The 25055-nt window shown below is 38.0% G+C and overlaps 3 protein-coding genes across 5 annotated transcripts in view; 2 read left to right on the top strand and 1 right to left on the bottom strand.

The window, feature by feature from the left end:
• LOC127625359 (stromelysin-3-like) overlaps positions 1-1807 on the bottom strand; it is a 31518-nt gene extending 29711 nt beyond the window's left edge. The window contains exon 1 of one of the 2 annotated variants that reach the window (XM_052100618.1): positions 1612-1807. In XM_052100618.1, the coding sequence (XP_051956578.1) occupies positions 1612-1695 (84 nt within the window). In that variant the 5' untranslated portion in view covers positions 1696-1807. Of the gene's footprint in view, positions 1-1595 lie in introns of both variants that reach the window. The other variant, XM_052100617.1, reaches the window with a different exon arrangement.
• Positions 1808-12748: 10941 nt separating this feature from the next.
• Positions 12749-15472, top strand: LOC127625294 (coiled-coil-helix-coiled-coil-helix domain-containing protein 10, mitochondrial-like). 2 transcript variants are annotated; one of them, XM_052100496.1, is made up of 5 exons: positions 12799-12943; positions 13143-13222; positions 14082-14310; positions 14521-14662; positions 14979-15472. In XM_052100496.1, exons 2-5 carry the CDS (start codon positions 13194-13196, stop codon positions 14996-14998), a joined length of 420 nt encoding a protein of 139 aa, XP_051956456.1. In that variant the 5' UTR covers positions 12799-12943; positions 13143-13193; the 3' UTR covers positions 14999-15472. The 2 variants fall into 2 exon arrangements, with proteins under 2 accessions (XP_051956455.1, XP_051956456.1); XM_052100495.1 differs by lacking the exon at positions 13143-13222 and having other exon boundaries at positions 12749-12943; positions 14979-15419.
• Positions 15473-20225: 4753 nt separating this feature from the next.
• On the top strand, positions 20226-24772 carry LOC127625112 (glutathione S-transferase theta-1-like). Its single transcript, XM_052100196.1, has 5 exons — positions 20226-20456; positions 20781-20868; positions 21071-21221; positions 22236-22409; positions 23160-24772. The coding sequence occupies exons 1-5, from the start codon at positions 20345-20347 to the stop codon at positions 23358-23360; spliced, it is 726 nt and encodes a 241-aa protein (XP_051956156.1). The 5' UTR covers positions 20226-20344; the 3' UTR covers positions 23361-24772.
• Positions 24773-25055: the final 283 nt, after the last annotated feature.

A 25055-nucleotide genomic window follows, 5' to 3' on the forward strand; every position in this document is an offset into this window, starting at 1 on the left:
AGAACATAAACTTTAACATAAATATAGATTATGTTTGTCCTTCAACTTTTCAAGAAAATGTTGCACATTTCCTTCACAAATCTGACTGTCTATTTAAACCTTGAAAGCAGTGGTAGCTATCTGGATTTTTACTCTGTCAGCAAACACAGGGTTTGTTGTCCTGCTCAGCGTGCCAAATGACTTGCCCCTGCCTGCATAATCTCCTACTCTGGCTTTGTCAACAATCAAGAACAAATTGACTCCACATGCTCTCCATCAGAGCTGCCTCTCTACATTCAAACATGAGCCCAATTGTTCTTTAAAGAGGTCTGGAGCTTGTCTGATGGCAGGTGCCGGTCCTGTTTGATTATCAAAGTGGGTCATGATACACAATCAAATTAGGATGCTCTTTATATCCAGATGCTTTGACAGCATACAATATTTCCTTGTCATTTTGTTTAGGGATTTGTAGAGTGTCTGTGGTTATTCAACACTTCTATAAGAAATCGTTCAACTGTTTTCTCCCATCATAACTACTTCTTTATACTCCTTTATTCCCAGTTTCAAATATATTAATGTTTTTTAGCCTCCACTTATATTTTCCCAGACAAAATCTCCTTTTGGATCTTTGCCAACTGGGTTAAAACAGCCATCTGTAGCTTGTCTTTGTCAGCTTCCTCTAAACCCTAGGAGGGAGACTCTTTCTTTGTGCAGAACAAAGTTTTCATATCCAGATTGTAGTTCTCTGAGGAAAAGCAGGAAGTTTAAACCATGACCACATCACTCATTACATTTTGGAATTTCTGCGACCAATTCAACATTAATGAGGTGGATGACACAGAATAACCTGTGGTAGGATTCAAAGTCAAGACACCGCAAAACAAATCAGCACTGAATTAATGTTGCACATAAAGTAAGAAAAGGGAAAACAGAGCATAAAGCCTCTCTGACCTGTCTTACATTTTCAAACACGCTACCTGAAAGAAAAAAAAGAAACAACTTTCCAGTATTCCGTGTACCACCCACTCAAATGCAAATGTGCAGCTGCACTCAACAACAGTTTTGCAGTAATCACAATACTGTCAACGAGATTATTGACATGCATTTTAGTGCTGCCTTGATGATAAGTGTCTTTTCATTGTCTTATATTGTTCAATAGCACATTTAATGACACAAATCTCTGCATGTTACAGCTATACAATGACTTGTGTAGGGGAATGACAAAGAATTAGTCTCAATAAATCATACAAGTTACATGCAAATTTGATTTTCAGCATGCCAAACCTGTTCATTGTCTAATTATTTTTACTAACAAACAGAAAAATATTCTTCTATATCACCATTTGAGTAGACATGCTAATTAGCAATATAAAGTTTAAATATAAAGTAAAAAAATGGATTTTAAAACTTTTGTATATGCATCTGTTCTACAACACAAATCTAAAACATTTAAAATAGGCTACTGTTTCGTTCTTGCAGCATCTCAGGTTAAAGTTACGTTACTTAGGTTTGGTTATATGTCATTAACTTTTAGATATAGCCTATTTTATTATGATTATTTTGTTTACATTTTTTTTTTATTTTTTTTTTTTTATTAGTATTATTAATTCACTCACCGCAGCAGCTTTGTACCTGTGGCTGTTTTTTCCTTCTGGCACCGGTAGAGAATGTATGCACACTAAGCAGTATAACAGTGCTGCGAGGAGCTGAGCGCATCGTATCATCCTGATGTCTGCACCAGAGCCGCAAGCACCACCTGCACGCGGAGCACTTTAAACTACACGAGCTGTAGGGAAGGCGGAGAGAACGCACGCGCTTGTCTGTCGAGCTTTACTGCAACTAAGTGCTTACTAGCCGAGTGATTTTATACTCTCTGATTTCTTTGTTCTCTTTTCTTCAAATTGCACTTACCTTCAGGGGCTGGCAAGTTCAACGGCAATCACGTGGCTTTCGCGACTCGCGATAGGGGCGACGGTGGGATTTTTTTTTTTTCAGAGATATGGGTTAGTAGGGGAAGTTTGGGGAGTGGATCTGTTTGTCTTCTAAAACAATTCAATGTGGCAATGAAGTATTCATACTATGTATTGATATCGTGCCAAACATATACAGTCATCGTTTTATGGAATGTACGAGCCAAGTGTTTTATTATATTTTTTGTGGTGTTCCATGTTTCAATAGGCATAGAGTGAATGTGAAGGTAACATAAGGAAATGCAAAAGTTTAGTCATTTATTTATTTAGCATTGATTTAGCAGTGTGGATCATACTTAAAAAATTATTGCAAATGATCAAAGTATGCCACTTTATCTCTATTCAACCTAATTCAATGTGCACCTGTTGCATTTAACCATATATATATATATATATATATATATATATATATATATATATATATATATATATATATATATATATATATATTATTATTATTATTTTTATTTTATTTTTTGACAGCTGTCCTGGTCTCTTTAATGTTTAAAAAAAATAAAAACATACATAGAAAACATTTAAATGTATAGTTCAATTGAAAATTCTCATCATTAACTCAATGTCATGAGGATTCAGTTCAGAAGACACTAATTGATCGACTAGAGTTGTGTTGATTACTTTTATGCTGCCCAAATACGTTATGCCTTTTGGACCAAACAGCCAGCAGCAGGCCCCCCTCCAGTTAGTTGACTGAGGGAGTGAGGGAGGGAGGGAAGGGGGGTGTTCTATATTTGACTCGGAAAGTGGCATGCTTGACTTATCCGCCTGACCTGAAAGCACCTTTCTCAGATGCCTGTGCTTAAAGTGCATAAATGGTGTCATTAGTGTTGGGTCCATTGTTGAGGAAATTGTCTGCTCGGAAAGCGTCTGTAAATCAAAGGGCTGTTGCTGATCTCTTTTGAACAGCATCGATCCGGCTGGGTGTCATCAAGGAAGCTGTATTTCCTTACGTCCAAGATCTAGTACAGCAACACGTGGAATGCCTGTAACACTGACTTAATACAATAATATCATTTTTATATCAGACACATTCACAATAATAGCTAATAATATAGTTGTTTTTTAACACTTTTGTTACAGCACTGTTATGATTTATTGCAACTTTAGTGTCTAGAGAGCACTTGACTGACATTTTTTGCAACACGCAGTAAACAACATTCTTCCTCTCCCTTGTAACTTGTCTGTTTTCTATCAACTGCTGAACAACAATAAGTAGGGCCAATGAAAATGATGAGTGTAGCTTGATTTTTTTGTCCTCTAGCTTGTGGAAGTTTTACTTTTTGTTTTGACATATCATTAAATCACATTTTTGTAGGTGGGGGAACTGCTGATTCTATGTCTATTTCTCGTTTTAGAACTCCAGCCAAATACTTAGTCCATTCTTTGTCTCTGCCTTGTTTAATTTTGCTCCACTCATTTGGACCAAAACCAAGAAAAATCTTGCTATACAGAACATTTTTATAAGAGCGGGCTGATGATGGTTCGCAAAAGTTACTCTTGGAAGGACTTGCATCCTGTTTTTGATAATGGTGTTGAGACGAGTATTACTGCTTGAAAGAACAGTTTGACTTTTAAACTTATAAGACATTTTGTTTATTTATATTAGTCTGTAGAGTTATACATTCCAGAGATAAGACGGCACTTTTATTCTCAAATCATTTTACCGTAAGATCTTTTTCTACAATTCTTTTTTTCTCAGCAGCCAATGAATCAATCTCAAATCTCAGTCTCTTTTTTTAAGTCAAACATAGCTTCAGCAGTTGGAAGTCTGTCAAATTCAATCATTGATCAAATACAAGCCATCCAATCCTTCTGAAACATAGTAGACCGTGCTGTGGTACAGAAAGATACAGAAAGTGTTACCACAGCCTTACTTTGTCCAGATATTAAAACCTAACTCCTTATTTTTTGTTTAAGCATTAGTTAACGTAACATCCAGATTTCAAAGTGTTCAATTCCCACCAAGTCACTTCTTCTCAAACTAAACTCAAACTTAACCTTTTAACACCACCAGAAGGACCAGCCACAACAAAGCCAATGAGACCAGCCAACCAAAGCAGTGACTTTACCCCAAGGACACACTTATAATAAATGATGTCTTCAGATAGCTGTTGGAAAACAAAGAAAGACTGTCATGCTTCAGGCTTAAACACTGGCAGACTTCCTTTAAAAACCATCAACCATCTCTCCCTCACTTTGGTAGAAAGAACCACAATGAGGTTGACACATCTCAAATAACAGGGTGCACTTGTAAACCTCCTTAAGAAGGGGGCAGGGGAAGAAATCTCTTTCTCCCCCTTTTTTTTTTGCCAGGCACCCCAGGTGTGCAATGATGGAAAGATGAGAAAAAGAAAGCGACTGATCGTGAACTCACTTCTGTTTACACTGTCAGCTAAAAGTGAGCACAAGTTGCTTCCTCTGACAGTTCTGTGTGAATATTACATACAACATCAATGACTCTACCAAATCTACCACCTTAAGAATACCTTATATTTACCTCAAACTCACACTTTGCTGCAATCACCCTGCTGAGAGAATAACTGTGATTGTCTTTCGTTACTGAGAGCTGTAAAGTTAACAGCCTACTAACTGTACAATCTCTTCCACTGAACATTCAAAGGACATTTACAGCAGGGGTGTATCAAAGTTGGCAAACATAATAAACTCTACAGATGCATTTCAAATAAGTACTTTTTTCACCATTACTTGATGTTTTGGCCATAAACATGGGTATTATTTTCTCTCTCTATGCAAACAAATAGTGCACACCTGCAAAAATCAAAGTCAGCATCTGCAAGGGGTCATTAGGGAGGAGATCCTTAAGTTTCTCATCATTGCATCAAGCTGAGGCTGAATCACATAATTGCTGACACCCAGCCACATTGATCCATTTAAGAGAGCGATTGTCTAATGACACAGATCTTGCTAGTCCTACACACAAGCTCAGCTTTCCCCAAAGCCATATGGAAGACAAGAAATTCACATTTTTCATATCAAGGACACTTCCGATATTCACCACTGCTTGTAATGTAATCCAGACTTTAAAGTTTAAAAGTGAATGGAACACAAATGTGTCTTTATGACAAAAAATTGGTGGACCAAATTTTATGAAGTGCCTGGCAACACTTTTCTTTACCCTTTATGAATTATTGTCCTTATTTTATTCATAGTTGAACCAGTCAAAATGTATATAGATTGTGAAAGTCAGCTCTGGGTTCTTGCCGGGGTGAAAATACACCTTTTCTTTTTTTAACAGTAAAATACAGCTTCAGCTCTGACAAGGGCTCCGCTGTGAGCAGTAAATGATTAATGTAACATCCAGTGCACCGTATTCATGATCTGAACTCATCCTTTCCTCAGTTGCTTCTCTTTCGTTCATGTCATAGTGATCAATTATCTTGTGTATGTACAGGAGTTGAGATCATACTAAAGAAAATATGACATTACTTTGGAAAGAAAATTACTGTTACATTTACCCAAAAAGAAAGTAATCCACTACAAATGACTAATTACTTCCCAAAAATATAATCAGATTACTTTGACGAAAAGTAATCACATTATTACTTTAATAATGTATTATAACGTCACTTTCTAAAACACTTCTCATAGAAAATCATTTTGTTTATCTGCTCAGCAAATTCATTTCAGCACCCTGTTCTGTGAGACGAAATTAAATGTAAGTGAGTGTGGATAATTTTTTATTTGAGACTGTTTAAAGGATTGTTCTATGCACCCGAACTTGTGTCTATATGTCTATATATTTCCATGTTCATTGTTGAATACAAGTCATCCACGTGATTCTCTTATAAAGAGAATCGTTTGGGGCGCACGCCGTTGAACTCTCTCAGAAACTCAAACAGATGAACATATAAACAAAAATCATGTTTTGAATGCATTCTACAGAAATAATGTTGTTTTAGAAATAACCAAGGTAATTAGCTCAATTAAAGGGCAGAAAATATAGTCTGATTACAGGAATTTTAAAAGTAATACGAGTACACTACTTTTGGACTAAAAAGTAATATACTAATACCTAATTACCTTTTAATCAGATTACACCCAACACTGCTTACATTACAAATTACATTTACAAATTTGGCAGACACTTTAAGCAAAGCAACTTTCAGTTAACTCAAGGGTTTAATTTGTTTTTGTATTAATATGTGTTCAATGGTAATCGAACCTTACAGCTTTGTAAGCTCAATGCTCTACCAGTAAAATGGTGTACCATAGCTCTGTTTAAGCCTTAATAAAAAAAGAACTGATATCTATTTTTTAATGGTGAAATTATGTGTATGTCTGAGGTAAAATGTATAAATGCTTTCTGCTTGAAATGTGCACTAAGATAAGATCTCCTCAGTTAAAATTTTCCCTTAGAGAATGTGAGATTAATTATACATCCAACAAATTTCACAGTATTCTGGCTTAGTGACACAAAGTGACCCTTGTAGTTTGAACCTAGTGGGTTTAGAAAAGTATGTCCTCTATCAGAGTTGCTTAAGCCGACACCACACTAGCCAATTTTTCAAGTGATTCTCAGGTGTGAGCTTCATAATTGCCAGCCAGACGGAGGCAGGGAGGCGAAGCACGCATTAGCGTCCGTCAGTGGGAGGTGTTAATCCTTTGACCGTCTGAATTCCCTGCTGAATTAATAGCTTCAAAAAGTGAAAAAACACATCCGGCTTGCTTGAAAAAAATCATTCTGTCACTGAGGTGGGGTCTTGTGTTCTCATCAAGTGACCAATGAGTTTCTTCTTGTAATGAAGAACTGACAAGATGTCAAGCTGATCTTGCATGCGTTTCCCATACAACAATGTAACTCACTGCTTAACCACCATAGTATGATGCATCACTGTGGAAAATAACTAGCTAGTCATGACTGTTTCCTGAAACCATCGTAATATGTTACACATCCATTGTTTGAACCACGTTGGTTCAACAGCATAGAGCTGTCGTTATGATGTTTTGCAGAGGATGGAGTAAAACTTCCGTGAATATAACATTTTAAAAGCTCATTAACACGTACTCCAGAAATCCATTTAATGTCAGAAAGCTGCTGAAGACAGGAAAGATGCATGCACTCTGAAATGGGACAGATCCATACGCTGCAACAGATGGGTTTCCCTCTACATCAGAATTTGGGGTCCCACCAATGCACTTGAGCGCATATGCAAATGCGCACTCTTCAAAAACATACTATATACAGTATAAGCTACATATGTGCTAACATAAACAGATAAAAGCAGTGTTTTCTGACAGAAACAATGTGTGATAAAGCACTTTCTTTTAAGGGGGCTTTCACACTAGCACTTTTGGTGCGCACCCCGGTTCGAATGACGTCAGAGTTCGGTTCGTTTGGATGATGTGAACGCTGTCTTCCGAACTCGGGTGCGCACCCGCGAACCGTACTCGAGTCCGCTTAAAAAGGTGGTCTGGGGTACGGTTCATGTGAACTCCAGTACGGTTCGCTGCTGATATGAACGCAATCGAACCAAACCGCGGAAGTGAACCGCTATTGATGACGTATAATGTGGTCGTCAGTCTCACACGCGTCACTTTCAAAATGAGCGGAAAGGGTTTACTTTCGTGCGTGCGTGCGTGTGTGTGTGTGTATACACTTACCTTGACGAAAAGCGGGATTGACGCACACGCACACGCACTGCAAGCAGAGAGATGATTTCTGCTTGCCTTCGCAAAAATTGTCTTCGGCGGACAGCCCGCTGTCTTTTGAACGATTTCAGTATTTTTGCGGCAGACAGATGCAACTGTGTTTCTGTATCTTGATGTTGAAAACAAAACCAAAGGTTAAAGAAAAGAAGAACAAATGTGAACCGAGCAAGTCTATTCATTGAATTTTGACGCCTTTTCATTTCGCGGTTATCAAGCAACACGATTACGCACCAGCTGCAGCTTGATGACGCAAGCGTACCGTGGTTCGGATACAAATAATGTGAACACAGTCCATCGGGGGCAGGGGGGGGGGAGCAATCGAACTCGGGTTCGGAACAAGCAATCGAACCAAGTGTGAAAGCCCCCTAAGAGTCTGTAATAGGGTTCAATGGAAAGGAGGAGGCGGGAACTGGACGGACCATCAAAATAATGTTTAATGAAAACAAAAAGACACAAAACATAAATGCACACACTGCAGCTGCACGTGGCTCTCTCTCTATCCCGAACTACCACGTTCCACTGGATTTATCCCTCTCCTCGGCTGATTAGCCCAATTGACTTGTCAGACAGTCTTTAATCCCTTAAATGGCTGCATTCACATTTATATCACGTTTCAGAACGCCACTTTCCGCAAAACCCAATAAGCAGTTTTCATAAATGCATGTAAAGGTTGTCAAAGTGTTGACAGAGTGAAAGATATATATGGAATGAAAGATTTAAAAGCCTCATTGAAGTCAAATGATGTCCACACAGCAAATTAACAAAGAACTATGCTTCTAACCGGTGGAAAGCTGTAGTCCCAACCACACAACTCTGCGATGCTGTTTCTTAATGTTTGTGGGAAGCACCAAATCGTTGAACTCTGTTGGAACCATAGTTGGCTAATAATGCTTTTGGGATATATTTGATATAGGACGATCTTCACGATCGCTTCTCTCTTTTGGATAGCTGAAGGGCATACACAGGTAGGATGGTGTCAGCAACTTTTTGACAGATTAAAAACATGGCTTCACTCATTCTGTGTAAGTGCTTGTGCAAGTATGCACGTGTGTCATACCTCCGACTCAAAATAGCAAGATCTCAGCAAAACAGTCCACATGTGTTACACCCTCGGCTTTAGAATATTTTGACTTTTAAATCTAAACTTCTTTGTTTCAGTGCCAAATGTTGAAAGCATTTTAACATGTAATCAAATTGAGTGCAAAGTGGGTTGTAACAGGTGGGTATCACTAATGGCCTAGGAAGAGAAAAAGTTTACAGTGGAAAAAGATCATACATCTAAAACTACCTGAAGCTTCCCTTTTCTTTCTCTGCCCAATGGAACGTTTCAATAATAAGGAGTCCTGTGAAGAAATTACAATGCTGGAAGCCTCATGTCCCTCCAGGATCATGAACCTTTGGTATAGGAATGGCATTCAGATGCCTCTAATGAACAAAGCAACAAAGGGTTACAAATGTATACATAAGGTCAAATATGTATTTATGCACAATATATCTGTACTTTGTTCGCCAGCATGTCATGGCATGTTGTGCATGTCAACAGCCATTAATCTAGCACCCTTTATGCTTATAACACATGTTCCTAAAAGATTTAGGAATCTTTACATTAGGGCCTATATCAGCATGCAGCTGTTAAGTAAGTGTTTATTTGTGAAAATCTGTGCTGTGTTGATTAAGAACGCTAAAGCTGGGGGATTGATAATTGGCGACAAGTAGGCTCAACACAATGGCAGCTCTTTTTTTCAACCTTTTTGTGCTGTTGTCAGCCTCTTTTTTGGGGGTGTTGGGGCCCCTTGGTATTATAAAATGCAAGCCAGACTCGTCAAGCACTCCACCATGGAAGCAGCTTCAACGAGAATCCTGAGGGTCTATTAAACGTCACTCAGTGGAAACATGAAAGAAAGCCTCATTGAAATTAATCATGCCCTCTACCCCTCCTCAGCTCGAGCCCTCCACCCATGTGCCAGTGACCACAAGAAAGAGCACAGCGGTGAAGTGAGGGGAGGTTATAAAAGATAAAGCTGGCTTTAGTGCAGCTTGTTGTTGAGAAATGTGATACAAGCGGCAAATATTGGCACAGTTAAGTAGAATGTTATATTATTATTTTGTTGGTATGCGATGTATTGTATTGTGATCACTGAATAAGCCTTAGGACTCTGTGGAGCGGAGGGGAATATCGCGCGCCCGGTCCCCAATCGGCCTGATGAGGAGCGCGAGGGATAAAGGCGGCCGCCGTCCGCGGGGCAAGTGGGGACTGGATACCCCAACCGCCTGGAGAAAGGGAGCCGCTGCCGGGGGCGGAGGAGTGCCCTGCCATCCCCAGAGACGCGGAGGGGTTGAGGGAGACCGCCGTCCGCGAGGGGAGGAGGGAAGAAACTCCCTGACCACCCGGAGAGGTACGGCCGCTGCCAGGGGCGGAGGAGTGTCCCCATTTGCTGCCAGAAAAGCGGTTAGCCTTGCCTATTTTGTTTTCTTTGTTGTTGTTGTTGTTTTACCCTCCTGTCTCCTCCCAGGGCAAGGAAGGCGGGGATGACCACACGGGACGCAAGATACGCCCTGCCCCAGGGATGGGGAGGGATGTACGTCTTGCCGGTGGCGCTGGAAGGAGTGTGGAGCGGAGGGGGGGCGGGGCCACAGACTCCATAGCACCTTTTCTGTTAAAAAGCCTCTGTTTAACTTGGCTTGTCACACCTGGATTTTTAAAAACATTTGAAAACTTTTTGTTGATGACACCATCTGTGTCCACTTTGGTCAAGTTGGACCCACTTAACTCAATCTCAGTTCACCTTTTAATTGATTAACCAAGAATTGGATATAATCTTCTTTATTTGAGCTGTGTTGTTGTATGATCTAAATTTGAGTTCATCAAAACTTGTTATAAAGTTTAAAAATTATAGTTATAAAAATGTTGCCCCACATTTTACAGAAATGCAAATTACATTATACACAGAGCATGAATGCTGGTGGCAGAACAAAATCGCAAGAGCCAGATAATCCCCATTTGCACCTGGTTTCTGAACTCTGAAGTCATGAAATATTTCTTTATTAACTGCTTTTTAAGCTTTGTGAATCATTCTGGAATTCACCATGGACACCTGTGGAGATCAGATGAACTCAGCATCATCACAGACCATATGGACACTATTTTCCTGTTGTGCCCTGATGATTCTTTATGTTCAGTCTCATACAAAAAAAAAAAAAGTTACAGATAGAGACAAATAATAGACAACCTATCATGTTGAAATCAAGAAGAACCATTTAAAAAGAATAATGCATACTGAATCACTGCCTGCCATCTGAGACTAGGTTGTGAATCACACCAATTTATGTACATTTGAGCTCCCTATGCCACACACTAAGCAGAAATTATCAGGGATTGCACAACCACCATGCAATCTTGGACTCTAATTGTGCTGTTTTTATCAACATGGTTGTGTCCCACCAAAGTATTTTAGTCTGCAACACAGTAAAAAAAAAGTATAAACCTAGACATATAGGTGATGTAAAATTATAGATGTGATGTTGTTGTTGTTCAAGTCATTGAATGAACTTTGATTTGGAAATTGAATATTTTGAAAATGTGTTATTAGAACCACACAAAAAAAATAATTTATCCTGTCTATAAACATTAACCGAGTTCACACCCCTTTCTCTTCCAAGAAGACGTTTATTATTTCATCTTTACAGGAATCTTGGTTTAACCAATAAATCTAACATTCTGTATTGAAACCCAAGAAGGGAATACAGCATATAAGCAAGTTGTGTTTAAAACAGCCTTTATCTCTTTTGCTGTTCTTTTATTTTCATGCTAAACCGAAATGACCCCATTGTGACACTTGTTCCCATTTCAACACAAGAGCCCTGTGCTGGCATGTTACCGCGATGACGCCAACAATCACACCACACACCGATATCTTAGTGCCATCTTGTGGTAGGACTAATGTTTTGTTATATTGATGAAAGTAATTTTGCCAGTTATTATATTGTCTTATGGGTTTAGCTTTTTAAAAGGTTTTCCGAAGTTCTATGGCCAGATCATTTAGAAAACCTAAACAGAAAATGTGACTTATTTATTTATATATTTTCATTTGTTTTTACATATTATTATAGCATCAAAGAGTCACACAAATATGGCTTTTACTCCTCCCTGGTAACCAAAATGAACAATAAATGATGCACTATTTTTGGAAGTGAAGATTCTGAAGAAGCTTTATCTTCATTTGTTACTCAAAAAAGCATCTTGCTGTCTCAAACGTATTTGCATTAGTGGACTAATTTTTCTCTATAACTATTGCACCTACTATATCAATATAACTGCCCTGGGGCAGGGCCGTAGCAATGTAATCTGGGGCCCCTGACTGTACATTGCTCTGGGCCCCTTTCCTATTAAAAAATATATTTTACAAAAATACAATTTGTTGTGGGGCACCCTGAACCTTTGGCAGCCAGAATCACTATCACCTTTCACCGCACTTGCTATACGGGGGAGCTTTTTTTATTTATTTATTTATTTATTTATTTTAAATTAATTTAATTCCAAAAAACCTTCTGTTGATATTTCTTTGCACACAGATTATGTTGCTCCATTAATTTTTAATACAAAAAAATAAACGTATTTCTTGAATCTTGATACACTTTTTGACCAGAATTAAAGCTAATTTTGCTGACGGTGTGCTTTTAGCCATGTTGTAACCTATTGGTAACCAATTTATAGTCTTGGTAAATGGATGGTCAAATGAGATCTCACCAAGAAAGGACTTTCATCCCAAAATCAAAAGAAAATAAAAAATTTAAGAAACTAAGCCCATATTTTGCGTAACGAATATGAAATCTAGAACCAATTTCTTGTGTTGTTGCATTGTGATATTATTTTCATGACAATGAAACACATTTTCAAATAGCCTATTAATTGCATTACAGTATTGAGGAGGGTTTATTTATGTATTTATTGTATTACAGGATGCATGTGATCATTTTCGTCAGATTCAAACATAACAAGGCAAAGGAACCCTCTAGAAAGTCTCAAAAGAGTCAAATGAACTGTCTCGGTCACTGATGTAAATAAGTGACATAAGACAATGAATTGTGACTCTTTTCTAGAATCGCGCATGCGCTGTATTAACCACTCAAGGTCATAAGCACGTGCGTCGGCTTGGCTGTCATTCAGTCTTTGCGTGAACACAGTGGATTTAAGTACCTTCATCGTTGTCTGCAACGTTTTTTGAAACAATTTTGCATTGGTTTCAGTTATCTTCCTGTACAATGGCAAGAGGAAGTCGCAGTCGTCCTTCAACGGCACCAGCGAGGTAACTGACACAGTCTGGCTGGTAGTTTTGTAATGTTCTGTAAAGCTGCAAGCTTTGCTAATGGTAAACGATACTGTATGTACTGTAAGCTGCATTTAATAACAACTCTAGACTGCACATGGAAATGACATTCTCATGAATGTAAAATGGTTTGTTTGCTCAGAAAAGAGGGAATCCAGTAATTCCCTTTCCTTTAAAGATGTTAATCCAGAACTGTTGGTGAAAGGTCAAACAAACCGTATTACTGTCCATGCCATTTGTTGAAAACCTTGTGACCTTGTGAGTATTTTTTTTTAGTTTGTTTGTTTGTGTAATGTCTGTCATTTAATGATGCAAGCCAGGTTTAGATTTACCTTATCTTCTTTCCATCTGAGGTTGCCAAAAGCTCAAAATGTCTACTACTTACCTACTGATTCAGTTTAAAGAGATAGTTCACCCAAAAATGAAAATTCTGTCATCATTCACGCACCCTCATGACATCACAGATGCATATGACTTTCTTTATGCTGTTGAACACCAAGGTTTTTAGGAGAATATTCTAGCTCTTTAGTTCCATACAATGCAAGTGAATGGTGACCAAAACTTTAAAGCTCCTGAAGCACATAAAGTCAGCATAAAAATAATCCATATGACTCCAGTTGTTTAATCCATGTCTTCTGAAGTGATATAATTGGTTTAAAATATAACTCCTTTTCACTTTTCAGTACATCTTGCCATTGCAGTCTCTAGCTGAGGTCATGATTTCAAGCTTGATTAATCTTCCTAGTGCTATATGCATGTGCAGAGTGCTAGATGGCGCTAGGAAGTGTATTCAGTCCTGAAATCATGATTGCCAAGAAGGCTGCTGATGACAAGATTTAAAGTAAAAAAGTAGTTATAGTTTGGTCTGTTCTCACCCAAAACTTTGCTTTAGAACACATGGGATTTAACCACGGGAGTCATATGTGCTTTTGGAGCTTCAAAGTTTTGGTCACCATGCACTTGCATCCATGCAATGCAATTGGAAAAAAGCACTTTATAAGATTGTTTTGTAGTTTAAAGGATATTTGGCATTTATTTATGTTAGTCTGTTTTAATTAGTTAATAGACATTACATGATACAAGATAAGGAACACATTTCAACTTTGTTTCTTCTCAGTGCTCCTGCCCCATCCTATGCTCCAGCTCCCACTCCACCTACTCCAATGGCAGTGGCCCCTGCTCCAGTCCAGCCCAAGCAGCCAGGCCTCATGGCCCAGATGGCCACCACAGCTGCCGGAGTGGCCGTCGGTTCAGCTGTAGGACATGTGATGGGCAGTGCCATCACAGGCGCTTTCAGTGGAGGCAGCAGCAGCTCAGAGGCACCCAAACTAGCACCCACATATCAGGTGCGTTATGAGAGCTAGCCTGAAACGCTCTCAGACTGGCCCCGGGCCATCCTGTTTGTTGAGCCGCAACATAGACATCTTTGGCACTTAGTTTTTGTCTTTCTGAAGCATATGGAGGATACTGAGCATGGTATTAGTTAGACCCTCTTCATGTATTTGTCGTTCTGAATTTCTACTTTTTTCTTTGTCTGTTGCATTTGTGCATTGCAGGAGCCCTCACGACTCCCAGCATCTCAGCCCGGCCCATGTCTCTTTGAGGTGCGGCAGTTCCTGGACTGTGCAACAACTCAGGCTGATCTGAGCTTGTGCGAAGGCTTCAATGAAGCTCTTAAGCAGTGCAAACTCTCACATGGTAAACCTCTCATTTACATCAACATAAGACTAGGTCCCCATGTTGACAGTTCTGACAGTTCTGACAACATGTGGCATGTGATGTGCATGTCTCATTTCTCAAATAAATATTGTTTGGTTAACACTTTACAGTAAATTTCCATTTGTTAACATATGTTCAAAAACTGAACCTTTTTGTATAGTGTTACCATTATTTTAATGTTTCGTAAGAAATACTCAAGAATCTGCATAATAATTGAATTACTTGTAATTTGTAATATGACCTCTCTAATAACTGTTTGCCTTTGAATGACCTTTTGATATGTTGTCCTTTTTAGGTGTGTCATCTCTGATTTAAAGGAGAACCTGGAAGATAATCGAATAAAAACTCTAAATGTAGACAAATAAACTATATTGTTCCAGAATCTCAATATCTGCAGCACTTAATGAGTATTACTTGTATTTATAATTGTGTAATATGCTCTTTTTAATATGAGATCATGTAAATGAGGTTGTACTATTAAAGAGTAGCTATTTATTTTTATTTTTGGTCTTCTTTGGTTGTTATCTGACCACAAATGTCACATGGCATATAAATACATTATTAGTTCCCATGCTGCTCTGATCTGTATCTTCCATATTGGATCGGGACAATTTGGGACAGTGTTTCCATGTCACAGACTTGTTTTAGTATTTACTTAAATTGATCTAATGAACTTTGAAATTGGAGTTACAAAACCAGCCTGATCTCTATTGATACGACACTATTTCCAAACTAAATAAGCACACTTGATTAAGCATTATAGAGTGTTTGTTTGAAAGTGACTGACTGATTGACTCCATTTTTTTTACTTTACACAAACAGAAAAGAACAGAAGATTGAATCAAGCTTGCAGCTTGGAAACTAAATAAAACTGCAATTTCATTCACATTCATTTTGAAAAATACTATCTTCAGTTTATACCAAAACCCCATTGTAAACTTAGATATACTGTATCGTGTCATAGCATTGCCATATACTTTTTGGAGCCATGGAGGAATTTGGGATACAGACCAATCACAGAGCACGCTGAACGGGCGTCTCTTTCTTTCAACCAATCACAATGGGTGGAGTGACATCAGGAAGAGTGGGAAGAACGGGTCACAATGAGTTGTCAGCTGAAACTGAAATAATGCCGTTCATTGATTTAGAGGCAAATTTACCTGCTAGCAAGTTTTCACAAAAGTGACTGCACCATAACAGCTGCAGCTTTTAGAAAATCAGAAGACATGAGAATTGTAGCAGTACCTATGTAATTTTAAAAAAAGCTTTGGTTTATATGATGTTGCCCTGTGGATAGGTGTACATTTTTATCTCCACGTCAAACTCTTGACCTTGACTGAAACTGCGGAGAAGAATGAGGAGCACAATCTTCCAGTTCCTGACAGGAGAGCTTGAGCTTAAAACAGCAAAATGAACATGTAAATGTACAAAAGATGTCCTCATAATGACTGAGACCTGAGGAAGTTTTTTTCTTTCTTTCTTTCTTAAACCTGAGAGTTTAACTAAGTTTAAAGATGCTGACATTTTTAAAATATAGAAGACTTTTGTCAAAAATGCAGAATCCTTTTTTAATGATTCTGCACTATTTCTATTTAATTTATTTCTCCAATGCTAATTTGTTACACTGGCCCTTTTGACTCCTTGGAATGAAAGGTCAGATTTCCTTCAGCTAAAGCACATATCATACTCCTTGGCAAAAGGTGATTTTATATATATATATACTGTATATAAAGAAGAATACTAAGAAATTCTGAAATTCATGTAAATATTTCAATTCAACAAATTAACTCACTCAAAATGTTATGCTGATAGTATAATTTGTAATGATAATATTGCATTAAATAAATAAAGCAAAACAGAAGCAATTTCCACAGTTGTCTAAGACATTTTGACCCCGCAGTAAATCAGAGATTTAGGATAACAAAAATAGAAACAGAACCATGGGCAACAACTGAGCTATTTTCATTATATAAAAAATAAATAATAAACCCTGGGGAGATTTTAAAATTCATGTTGACTTTTTTGTTGTTGTTTTTATTTAATTCAGTAATAATTTAATATTTAAATTAGTTATCTGGTGGTCTCAGACTTTTGGACCCCTCTTTTGTGCTGTAGGGTTTGTACTATTTAATATCCTGATAGTCTTTTCTGTTCTGTTTAAGTGTGGTTATCAGGTTCTACTCTCTGGATCTATGGCGGGTTGGGAAGAATGGCATTTAAGAATGATGAGCTTCTTATAAAACTACATTCTATCTTTGAATTCTTTTATGATTCCAATTCAGGTTTCAATGTGCAGGACAGGTTTTGTTGCTTGGTGTACTAAAGGATCAGAATGTTTGTCCATGTGCAACTGTTTGTTCTTAATGGATTAAGAATATGTAGTATTAAAAGCTTCATATTTCCCCTTATTTATGTTTATTTGAAAATAATCATTTTACTAATAAATTGAAAACAATTATACTAAAATACATCTAACCAGCATTATGCTTTTATTTTTTAAATAGAATTTAATAGTGTCATAGACATTGAAATTGACAATGTAGACATCAAACATGTGGAAAATTAGTTTGTGTTGGTGGGGTTGTGCAAATAAAAGCTCTGTTATGTTTTGGAAAAACAATAAAAATGCATTTTTTTTAAATGATTTGTGTAATTCATTGAGAGGCTTTTGGATGATGTAGAGAGACAGCAGACAAATATGTTTGCATTTCAATGATGGACTACAATCTTATAATGGAATACATACACTCACCTAAAGGATTATTAGGAACACCTGTTCAATTTCTCATTAATGCAATTATCTAATCAACCAATCACATGGCAGTTGCTTCAATGCATTTAGGGGTGTGGTCCTGGTCAAGACAATCTCCTGAACTCCAAACTGAATGTCAGAATGGGAAAGAAAGGTGATTTAAGCAATTTTGAGCGTGGCATGGTTGTTGGTGCCAGACGGGCCGGTCTGAGTATTTCACAATCTGCTCAGTTACTGGGATTTTCACGCACAACCATTTCTAGGGTTTACAAAGAATGGTGTGAAAAGGGAAAAACATCCAGTATGCGGCAGTCCTGTGGGCGAAAATGCCTTGTTGATGCTAGAGGTCAGAGGAGAATGGGCCGACTGATTCAAGCTGATAGAAGAGCAACTTTGCCTGAAATAACCACTCGTCACAACCTTGAGGCGGATGGGCTATAACAGCAGAAGACCCCACCGGGTACCACTCATCTCCACTACAAATAGGAAAAAGAGGCTACAATTTGCAAGAGCTCACCAAAATTGGACAGTTGAAGACTTGAAAAATGTTGCCTGGTCTGATGAGTCTCGATTTCTGTTGAGACATTCAGATGGTAGAGTCAGAATTTGGCATAAACAGAATGAGAACATGGATCCATCATGCCTTGTTACCACTGTGCAGGCTGGTGGTGGTGGTGTAATGGTGTGGGGGATGTTTTCTTGGCACACTTTAGGCCCCTTAGTGCCAATTGGGCATCGTTTATATGCCACGGCCTACCTGAGCATTGTTTCTGACCATGTCCATCCCTTTATGGCCACCATGTACCCATCCTCTGATGGCTACTTCCAGCAGGATAATGCACCATGTCACAAAGCTCGAATCATTTCAAATTGGTTTCTTGAACATGACAATGAGTTCACTGTACTAAAATGGCCCCCACAGTCACCAGATCTCAATCCAATAGAGCATCTTTGGGATGTGGTGGAACGGGAGCTTCGTGCCCTGGATGTGCATCCCACAAATCTCCATCAACTGCAAGATGCTATCCTATCAATATGGGCCAACATTTCTAAAGAATGCTTTCAGCACCTTGTTGATTCAATGCCACGTAGAATTAAGGCAGTTCTGAATGCGAAAGGGGGTCAAACACAGTATTAGTATGGTGTTCCTAATAATCCTTTAGGTGAGTGTAGACTATTAATGAATTGCCAACAAAAGCCTTCATCAGCCAACCAGCAAAGGATAATGTATCTAAGTGAACTTCTGCAGTTAATCCAGGATGAACTTCAAAGACATTAGTCATTAATCTTACAGTTCTTACAAAATCTTTGTTGAAACACTGACCCTTAACACTTACCATGCACTACACATAAATAAGCAATATTGGCATTATATTCATGTTATTTAGCCAGAGGGGAACTGGCCCCCACAGTGAGCCTGGTTTCTCCCAAGGTTATTTTTCTCCATTAACTAACATCTTATGGAGTTTTGTGTTCCTTGCCACAGTCGCCTTTGGCTTGCTCGCTGGGGTTCTAAATACAGTTATTACTTAATTACTTATTTTTATACACACTCCATAATAGCATATAATCAAATTACACAATGATGACTCTAAGACATTATTGATATTAATCTATTGATATCATTTTCAGTTAATGCATGATTTTCCTTAAAGCTTCTTTGAAACGATGTGTGTTGTGAAAGACGCTACACAAATAAAAATTGACTTGATTTAATTCCTTGATCAAGTGAACACTGAAGAAGAACAACATTGAGACTTTTATATGCCCATTTAGTAATCAGCTATAGTGAAGACCAATGAACCTCCAAACTCCAAAATATACTTAAGTATTTTTAGTTATTTATTCAGAAATATAGTTGGTGAAATAAAGCTACTACATAGTTTATTATAATAATGCATCAGCCAATGTTGGGGCATTTACTTCCATATTTGTACCAATTTAATGAATTCAAAGTGAAGACATGATTCTCATGATGTCCCAGATGTGCTCTAGATAGTGTCTGCGGCTGAGTTCGGAATGGCATACAACTCCAGTATTCAGATATGGCCAGACTGGTTGTGACAAGGACAGATAGTGTCATATATTTTAGTGCAAATATTATTAGGTAGGCCTAATCATTAACATTTAATTGAAAAAATTCTAAATAATTTCCTCATATCTTCAATTTACATCATCTGATTTTTGTAAGTCTTCTTTTTATAAGAGACTGTTTTATTTTGAGTATGCCATTGTCAGGTCTGTGCTAAAAAAATTAGCCACCTAAAGGGGTAGTTCACCTAAAAATGGGACATGTACTTTTACTCACTCATTTACTCACCCTTATGTTGTTCAAAACCCAAATGCTGTTACTTTTTCTTGGAACATAAAAATAGATATTTTAAACAGCTCTATTCCATAGAATAACAGTTTTTTGAGCAGGAGCTTTCAGGATTCAAACATAAACACTATACAGAGTAATTAAAGGTTCAGTATAAAGACATAACAGTAGTTCAAGTGACTTTTGCACTATGTTCCAAGCTTTCTGGAGCCATAGAAAGAAATGGTCTTGTATGGACTACTTTTATGGTAGTCCTCCCACACATCTTTGGACCTTGACAGCGGTGGTCAAAATGAAGTGTTTTGTATGTAAAAGAGCATCGTTAGGATTATTGAAGAAATTGTTGATTTAAGAGCTTATGACATTTTAAAGGGCGAGTAACGTTATATTTGTGACCTCAACACCCGCAACCCCCCACCACCACCTCCCACCTCCCCCTTCCCCTTCCCCGAAATGGGATCAGAGTTTACTGGGGTGTGGTGTAGCAGTAGGCGATATTTCTACAGCAGTCCAGATTGGCTAGATTCGATTCTGTTGCAGTTTTCACAGTTTGTGTTTCAGTGGTCTGTAGAAAGCAGATCCTTAAAAAATGACTTTGGAAATTTACTTGGACCTTTTTTCGCAGCCTTGTCGTTCTGTTTACATCTTTGCCAAGAAAAACAACATCCAGTTCGACTACAAGAAGATTGCGTTGTTTGACGGTATGCGACATTACGAAAGTGTTTTCTGACCGTTTGTTTGTTGCACTTGCGGGTGCAACTTTATTTTGATCTGCCAGCATTAAAAAAATCTTCATAAGAAGCAAACCTGATTGTTGACTTGCCTTTTAATGTTCTTCGCTTTAATGAAATGCAACCATGTTATTTCTGATTGGCATATTAAGTTTCTATAGGTTGGCTATAACAAGAAAAATACTTGCATTATGTCTAATTGTGTCAAAAGTTCATTGAAAGGGCGCTCTGATATTTTTACAACAGTTGGTCTATTTGTTCAAAGTGTAAATATTGCATATTTCTGTCCCTCAGGTGAGCAATATACTGAAGAGTTTGGGAAAGTCAGCATGATAAGAAAATTACCTGCAATCAGAGATGGAGACTTTTGCTTGGCTGAGAGGTCTGTAATCCTACTTAATCTGTTATACTTAATCTTTCCGAAAGATTGAATGTAGTTCAAATAAATAAATAAAGAAAGAAAGAAAGAAAGAACAAACTTTTTCCTGGGCTCTCGAGATAGCTGTGCAAGAGTGGCTGTGTTGTGTTATTGTGCTGTGTTTTGTGAACCTGTTTGAGTAAATTAATGCAGAATTATCCTGTAGTATTGCAATTCTGGTGTACCTGGCCGAGAAGTTCCACACTCCGGACCACTGGTACCCAGCTGACTCGCAGAAGCGTGCCAAAGTAAATGAATATCTGTCATGGCAACACTCTGCCATGCGTATACATGGATCCAAGATGCTCTGGTTCAGGGTGAGTGAAAAGCAGCAAACACATTAAAGGGATATTTCACCCAAAAATTAAAATTCTCTCATCATACTCACCCTCATGCCATCCCAGATATGTATGATTTATTTAATCTGCTGAAGAAGAGTTTTGCTTTGTATGTCCTCACAATGGAAGTGAATGTGTACCAATTTCTGTTGCTCCAAAAAGCACACACATCTATATCATCAGAAGCGATATGGTAGAGAAACAGATCAATATTTTAGCCCTTTTTTACTATAAATTCTCCTTCCTGCTTAGTAGGCGGCAATATGCACAAAGAATGCAAATTGGCAAAAACGAAAGAAGAATGTGAAAGTGGAGATTGATAGTGGGGGTTGTATTAGCATCAACAGGTTAAGTATTCTTACTCAACCTTTTTGGCTGGCAGCCATATCACCTGGTTACCCAATGAAGCTAAGCAGGGTCCAGCCTGGTCAATACCTGGATGGGAGACCTCCTAGGGAAAACTAAGGTTCCTGCTGGAGGAGGCATTAGTGAGGCTAGCAGGGGGCCCTAATGCCCCAGTATAGTGACAGGGAAATTATACTGTAAAAAAGCACCGTCCTTCAGATGAGACATTAAACTGAGCGTCCTGACTCTCTGTGGTCATTAAAAATCCCAGGGCATTTCTTGTAAAGAGTAGAGGTGTAACCCTGGTGTCCTGGCCTAATTCCTCCCATTGGCCCTTATCAATCATGACCTGCTAATAATCCCCCTTCATTAATTGGCTCTATCACTCTACTCTCTCCTCTCCACCAACAACTGGTGTGTGGTGAGCGTACTGTGGCGTGCTGCTGCTGCATCATCAGTGTAAAGCGATTAGAGTGTAGTGTCAGAAAAGCACTATAGAAGTGTAACATTAATTTATACTTAGCTTCAACTACTAGACTACACAGTCAGTCATAACATAAATGTTGACTTCCATTATAGGCATGTTTTAGTGTAATTGTGGTATTTTTAAACTGACTCAAATGTGATAAGACTGCGTTATTGCTGTAGGTGCTGATTCCAGCTATGGGAGTAGAGATTCCTAAAGAAAAGATGGACACTGCACTAGAGGATCTTAATGCATCACTGAATCTTGTTGAGCAGAACTTTCTTCAAGACAAACCATTCATTGGTGGTGATCAAATCTCACTGGCTGATCTGGTTGCTATTGTGGAGATCATGCAGGTATGCTCAAACTATTGACTGAATAATTCATTCTTTTCAGTATCTTGTCATTCCAAACCTTTACGACTTTCTTTCTTAGGCCGAGTGTTGCCTATTAACTTGAATAGCGTGGAGAAAAAGATGCAATGAAAATGAATGGAGACCGATGCCTAACATTCTGCCTAATACTGTATATCCTTCTCCTATCTCCATTTCTGTTCCATTAAAAGAATGTCCTTTGGTTTTGGAGGGTTATTAAATGATGAAAGAATTAAACATTTTGGGTTAACCATCCTTTCAAAGCTGAAGTATGTACTTTCTGTGACAATAGTGACACCAAACGGAATTGCAGAAATTAACTTCAGTTTCTAAACAGCTTTCTGAATGCGCTTCTATCTGCAGATGGCCAAACAACGAAATCCCAACTCGCCAATTCCCGGCCCCAACTCACGTTATTGGTTGAGTAACATTGTTGGGGAGGGTCTAAGCGGGTCACTCAAAACAAATAGAGAAATTTTCATAGTGCCACAGAAACAGAGCTTACATTTTTGAGAAAATTAACCTATGAATAGCTTACTTGTATGTCTCTGCATATTAAATTGGGATCGGAGAAAGCATTTAACACAGAAAAAGGTACATACTTCAGCTTTATGTCATTCATAAAGGTATGTAGACATGACAAAACAGTACGATATCCTGCTGATTAAAGGACAGATTTCTGACACTTGATCAAATTTTGACAGTTCTGATAAAACTATTATATTATTTTAGCCTGTAGGTGCTGGTCTGGATGTGTTTGAGGACAGACCCAAGCTCAGGGCATGGAAAGACCGAGTCAGAGAAGCAATTGGGGCTGAGCTGTTTGATGAGGCCCACCAGGGCATCCTCTCAGCACAGGAGATGGTAAAAACCATGGAACCCGGCAAGATGGAGCCATTTAAACCCAAAATTTTAAAATATTTCCTCTCATAAATACACATTGTTGTTTAAAATAGCCAGTGATTCAGAGTGTTCCCTATAATTGTAATACATCTAATAATGTTCTCATTTATTCCATTCCATGTAAGCATTTTGTGTAACCACTAAGAATAAAATGAATTCAATTTCATTTTATAAACACATCTCATTTGTTTTTTAAGGACAATGCAATAATTATCCCTCTTTTTGTGAGTACCTCATACATGTAATTAAACTGTGAAATATCATGTCTCCAGCTGTACTCATTTGCAAATTTTGAATTCCTGCACTCACTGTGACCCTATCATTTGAAACAGGCAGTAACACACTGACACTCAACAAAGCATTGTTCCAGAAAATCATTCAACACCCATGGGAAGGGGCATGGGACGAATGTTTCCTCCCTCTGTGTTTATGGAATGTAATCAGATATTACTGTCAGTAATCAGTGTTTCTTGTAGAATTCAGTTTTTCTTGTAGAAAAAAAATAGGTTTAAACAACCTGGCTGAGAAAACAGCTGAAACCAGCCTTAGCTGGTTGTCTGGTCTTTGTTGGATTAAGATGGTCTTTGCTAGTTTAAGATGGTCACCCAGCCAGACCAGCTAAGACTTTCCAAGTCTAAAACAACTAAAACTACCAAAACCTCTAAAGCCACAGTCTAAGCTGGTTTTAGCTCTATGTATTTATTGTTTTCAGCAGGGAAATATTGCCTCTACAAGATGCTGGAAAATCCATCTTAAAGGAATAGTTCACCCAAAATGAAAATTCTCATCTTCTCACCCTCATGCCATCACATATGTCCTTGACTTTATACTGTAGAACACAAACAAAGATTTTTAGAAGAATATCTCAGGTCTGTAGGTCCATACATTGCAAGTTAATGGTGATCAAAAGCTTCACTTTGAAGATCCAAAAAGCAGCATAAAAGTTATCCAATGGTTTAAGCCATGTCTTCTGAAGTGATCCAATAAACTGGGTGAGAAAAACAGACCAAAATATAGCTCCTTTTTCACTATAAATCTTGACATAAGCAGTTTCCTGGGAAATCATGATTTCAAGCTTGATTATACTTCCTAGCGCAATCTAGCACACTGCACAGTTGGGAATTTGTTTTCGATTTTGGTCTGTTCACATCCAAAATGTATTAGGTTGCATCAGAAGACAAATGATAAACCACTGGAGTTGTATGGATTACATTTATGCAGCCTTTTTGCATTTTTTTGAGCTTCAAAATTCTGGTCACCATTCACTAGCATTGAATAGGCCTACAGAGCTGAGATATTCTTCTAAAAATCGTTGTTTGTGTTCTGCTGAAGAAAGAAAGTCATATAGATCTAGGATTGCATGAGGGCAAGCAAATTATCTGTTTCTTTAAGCTGATTGTTTTGTTTTGGAACATTGTATCTGGATTCATTATTTATGTTTTATAGTTTATGTCTGTTTAGTTTTCATAATGTTTATGGCTTAGTTTTCATTTAATTATTTAATTTTCTTACTGTTCTTATACTGTTCCTGAACTGATCATATTGTAATACAGTAATGTTCAATTTCAACTGCAAGCTTGTTGTGGTTCTCTTGTAAGAATGTACATTGTAGAGGAACGTATTTCGACAAACCAAATTTTTTGTCAATGAAAGTGAAACGGCACTCTAAGGGGAAGCTTATACGTAAATGTCTGGCCGTCGTGGAAAGTTAATAACTGAACTTGT

This window comes from Xyrauchen texanus, chromosome 31 (assembly GCF_025860055.1).
Source record: "Xyrauchen texanus isolate HMW12.3.18 chromosome 31, RBS_HiC_50CHRs, whole genome shotgun sequence".
NCBI classification, from domain to species: domain Eukaryota; kingdom Metazoa; phylum Chordata; class Actinopteri; order Cypriniformes; family Catostomidae; genus Xyrauchen; species Xyrauchen texanus.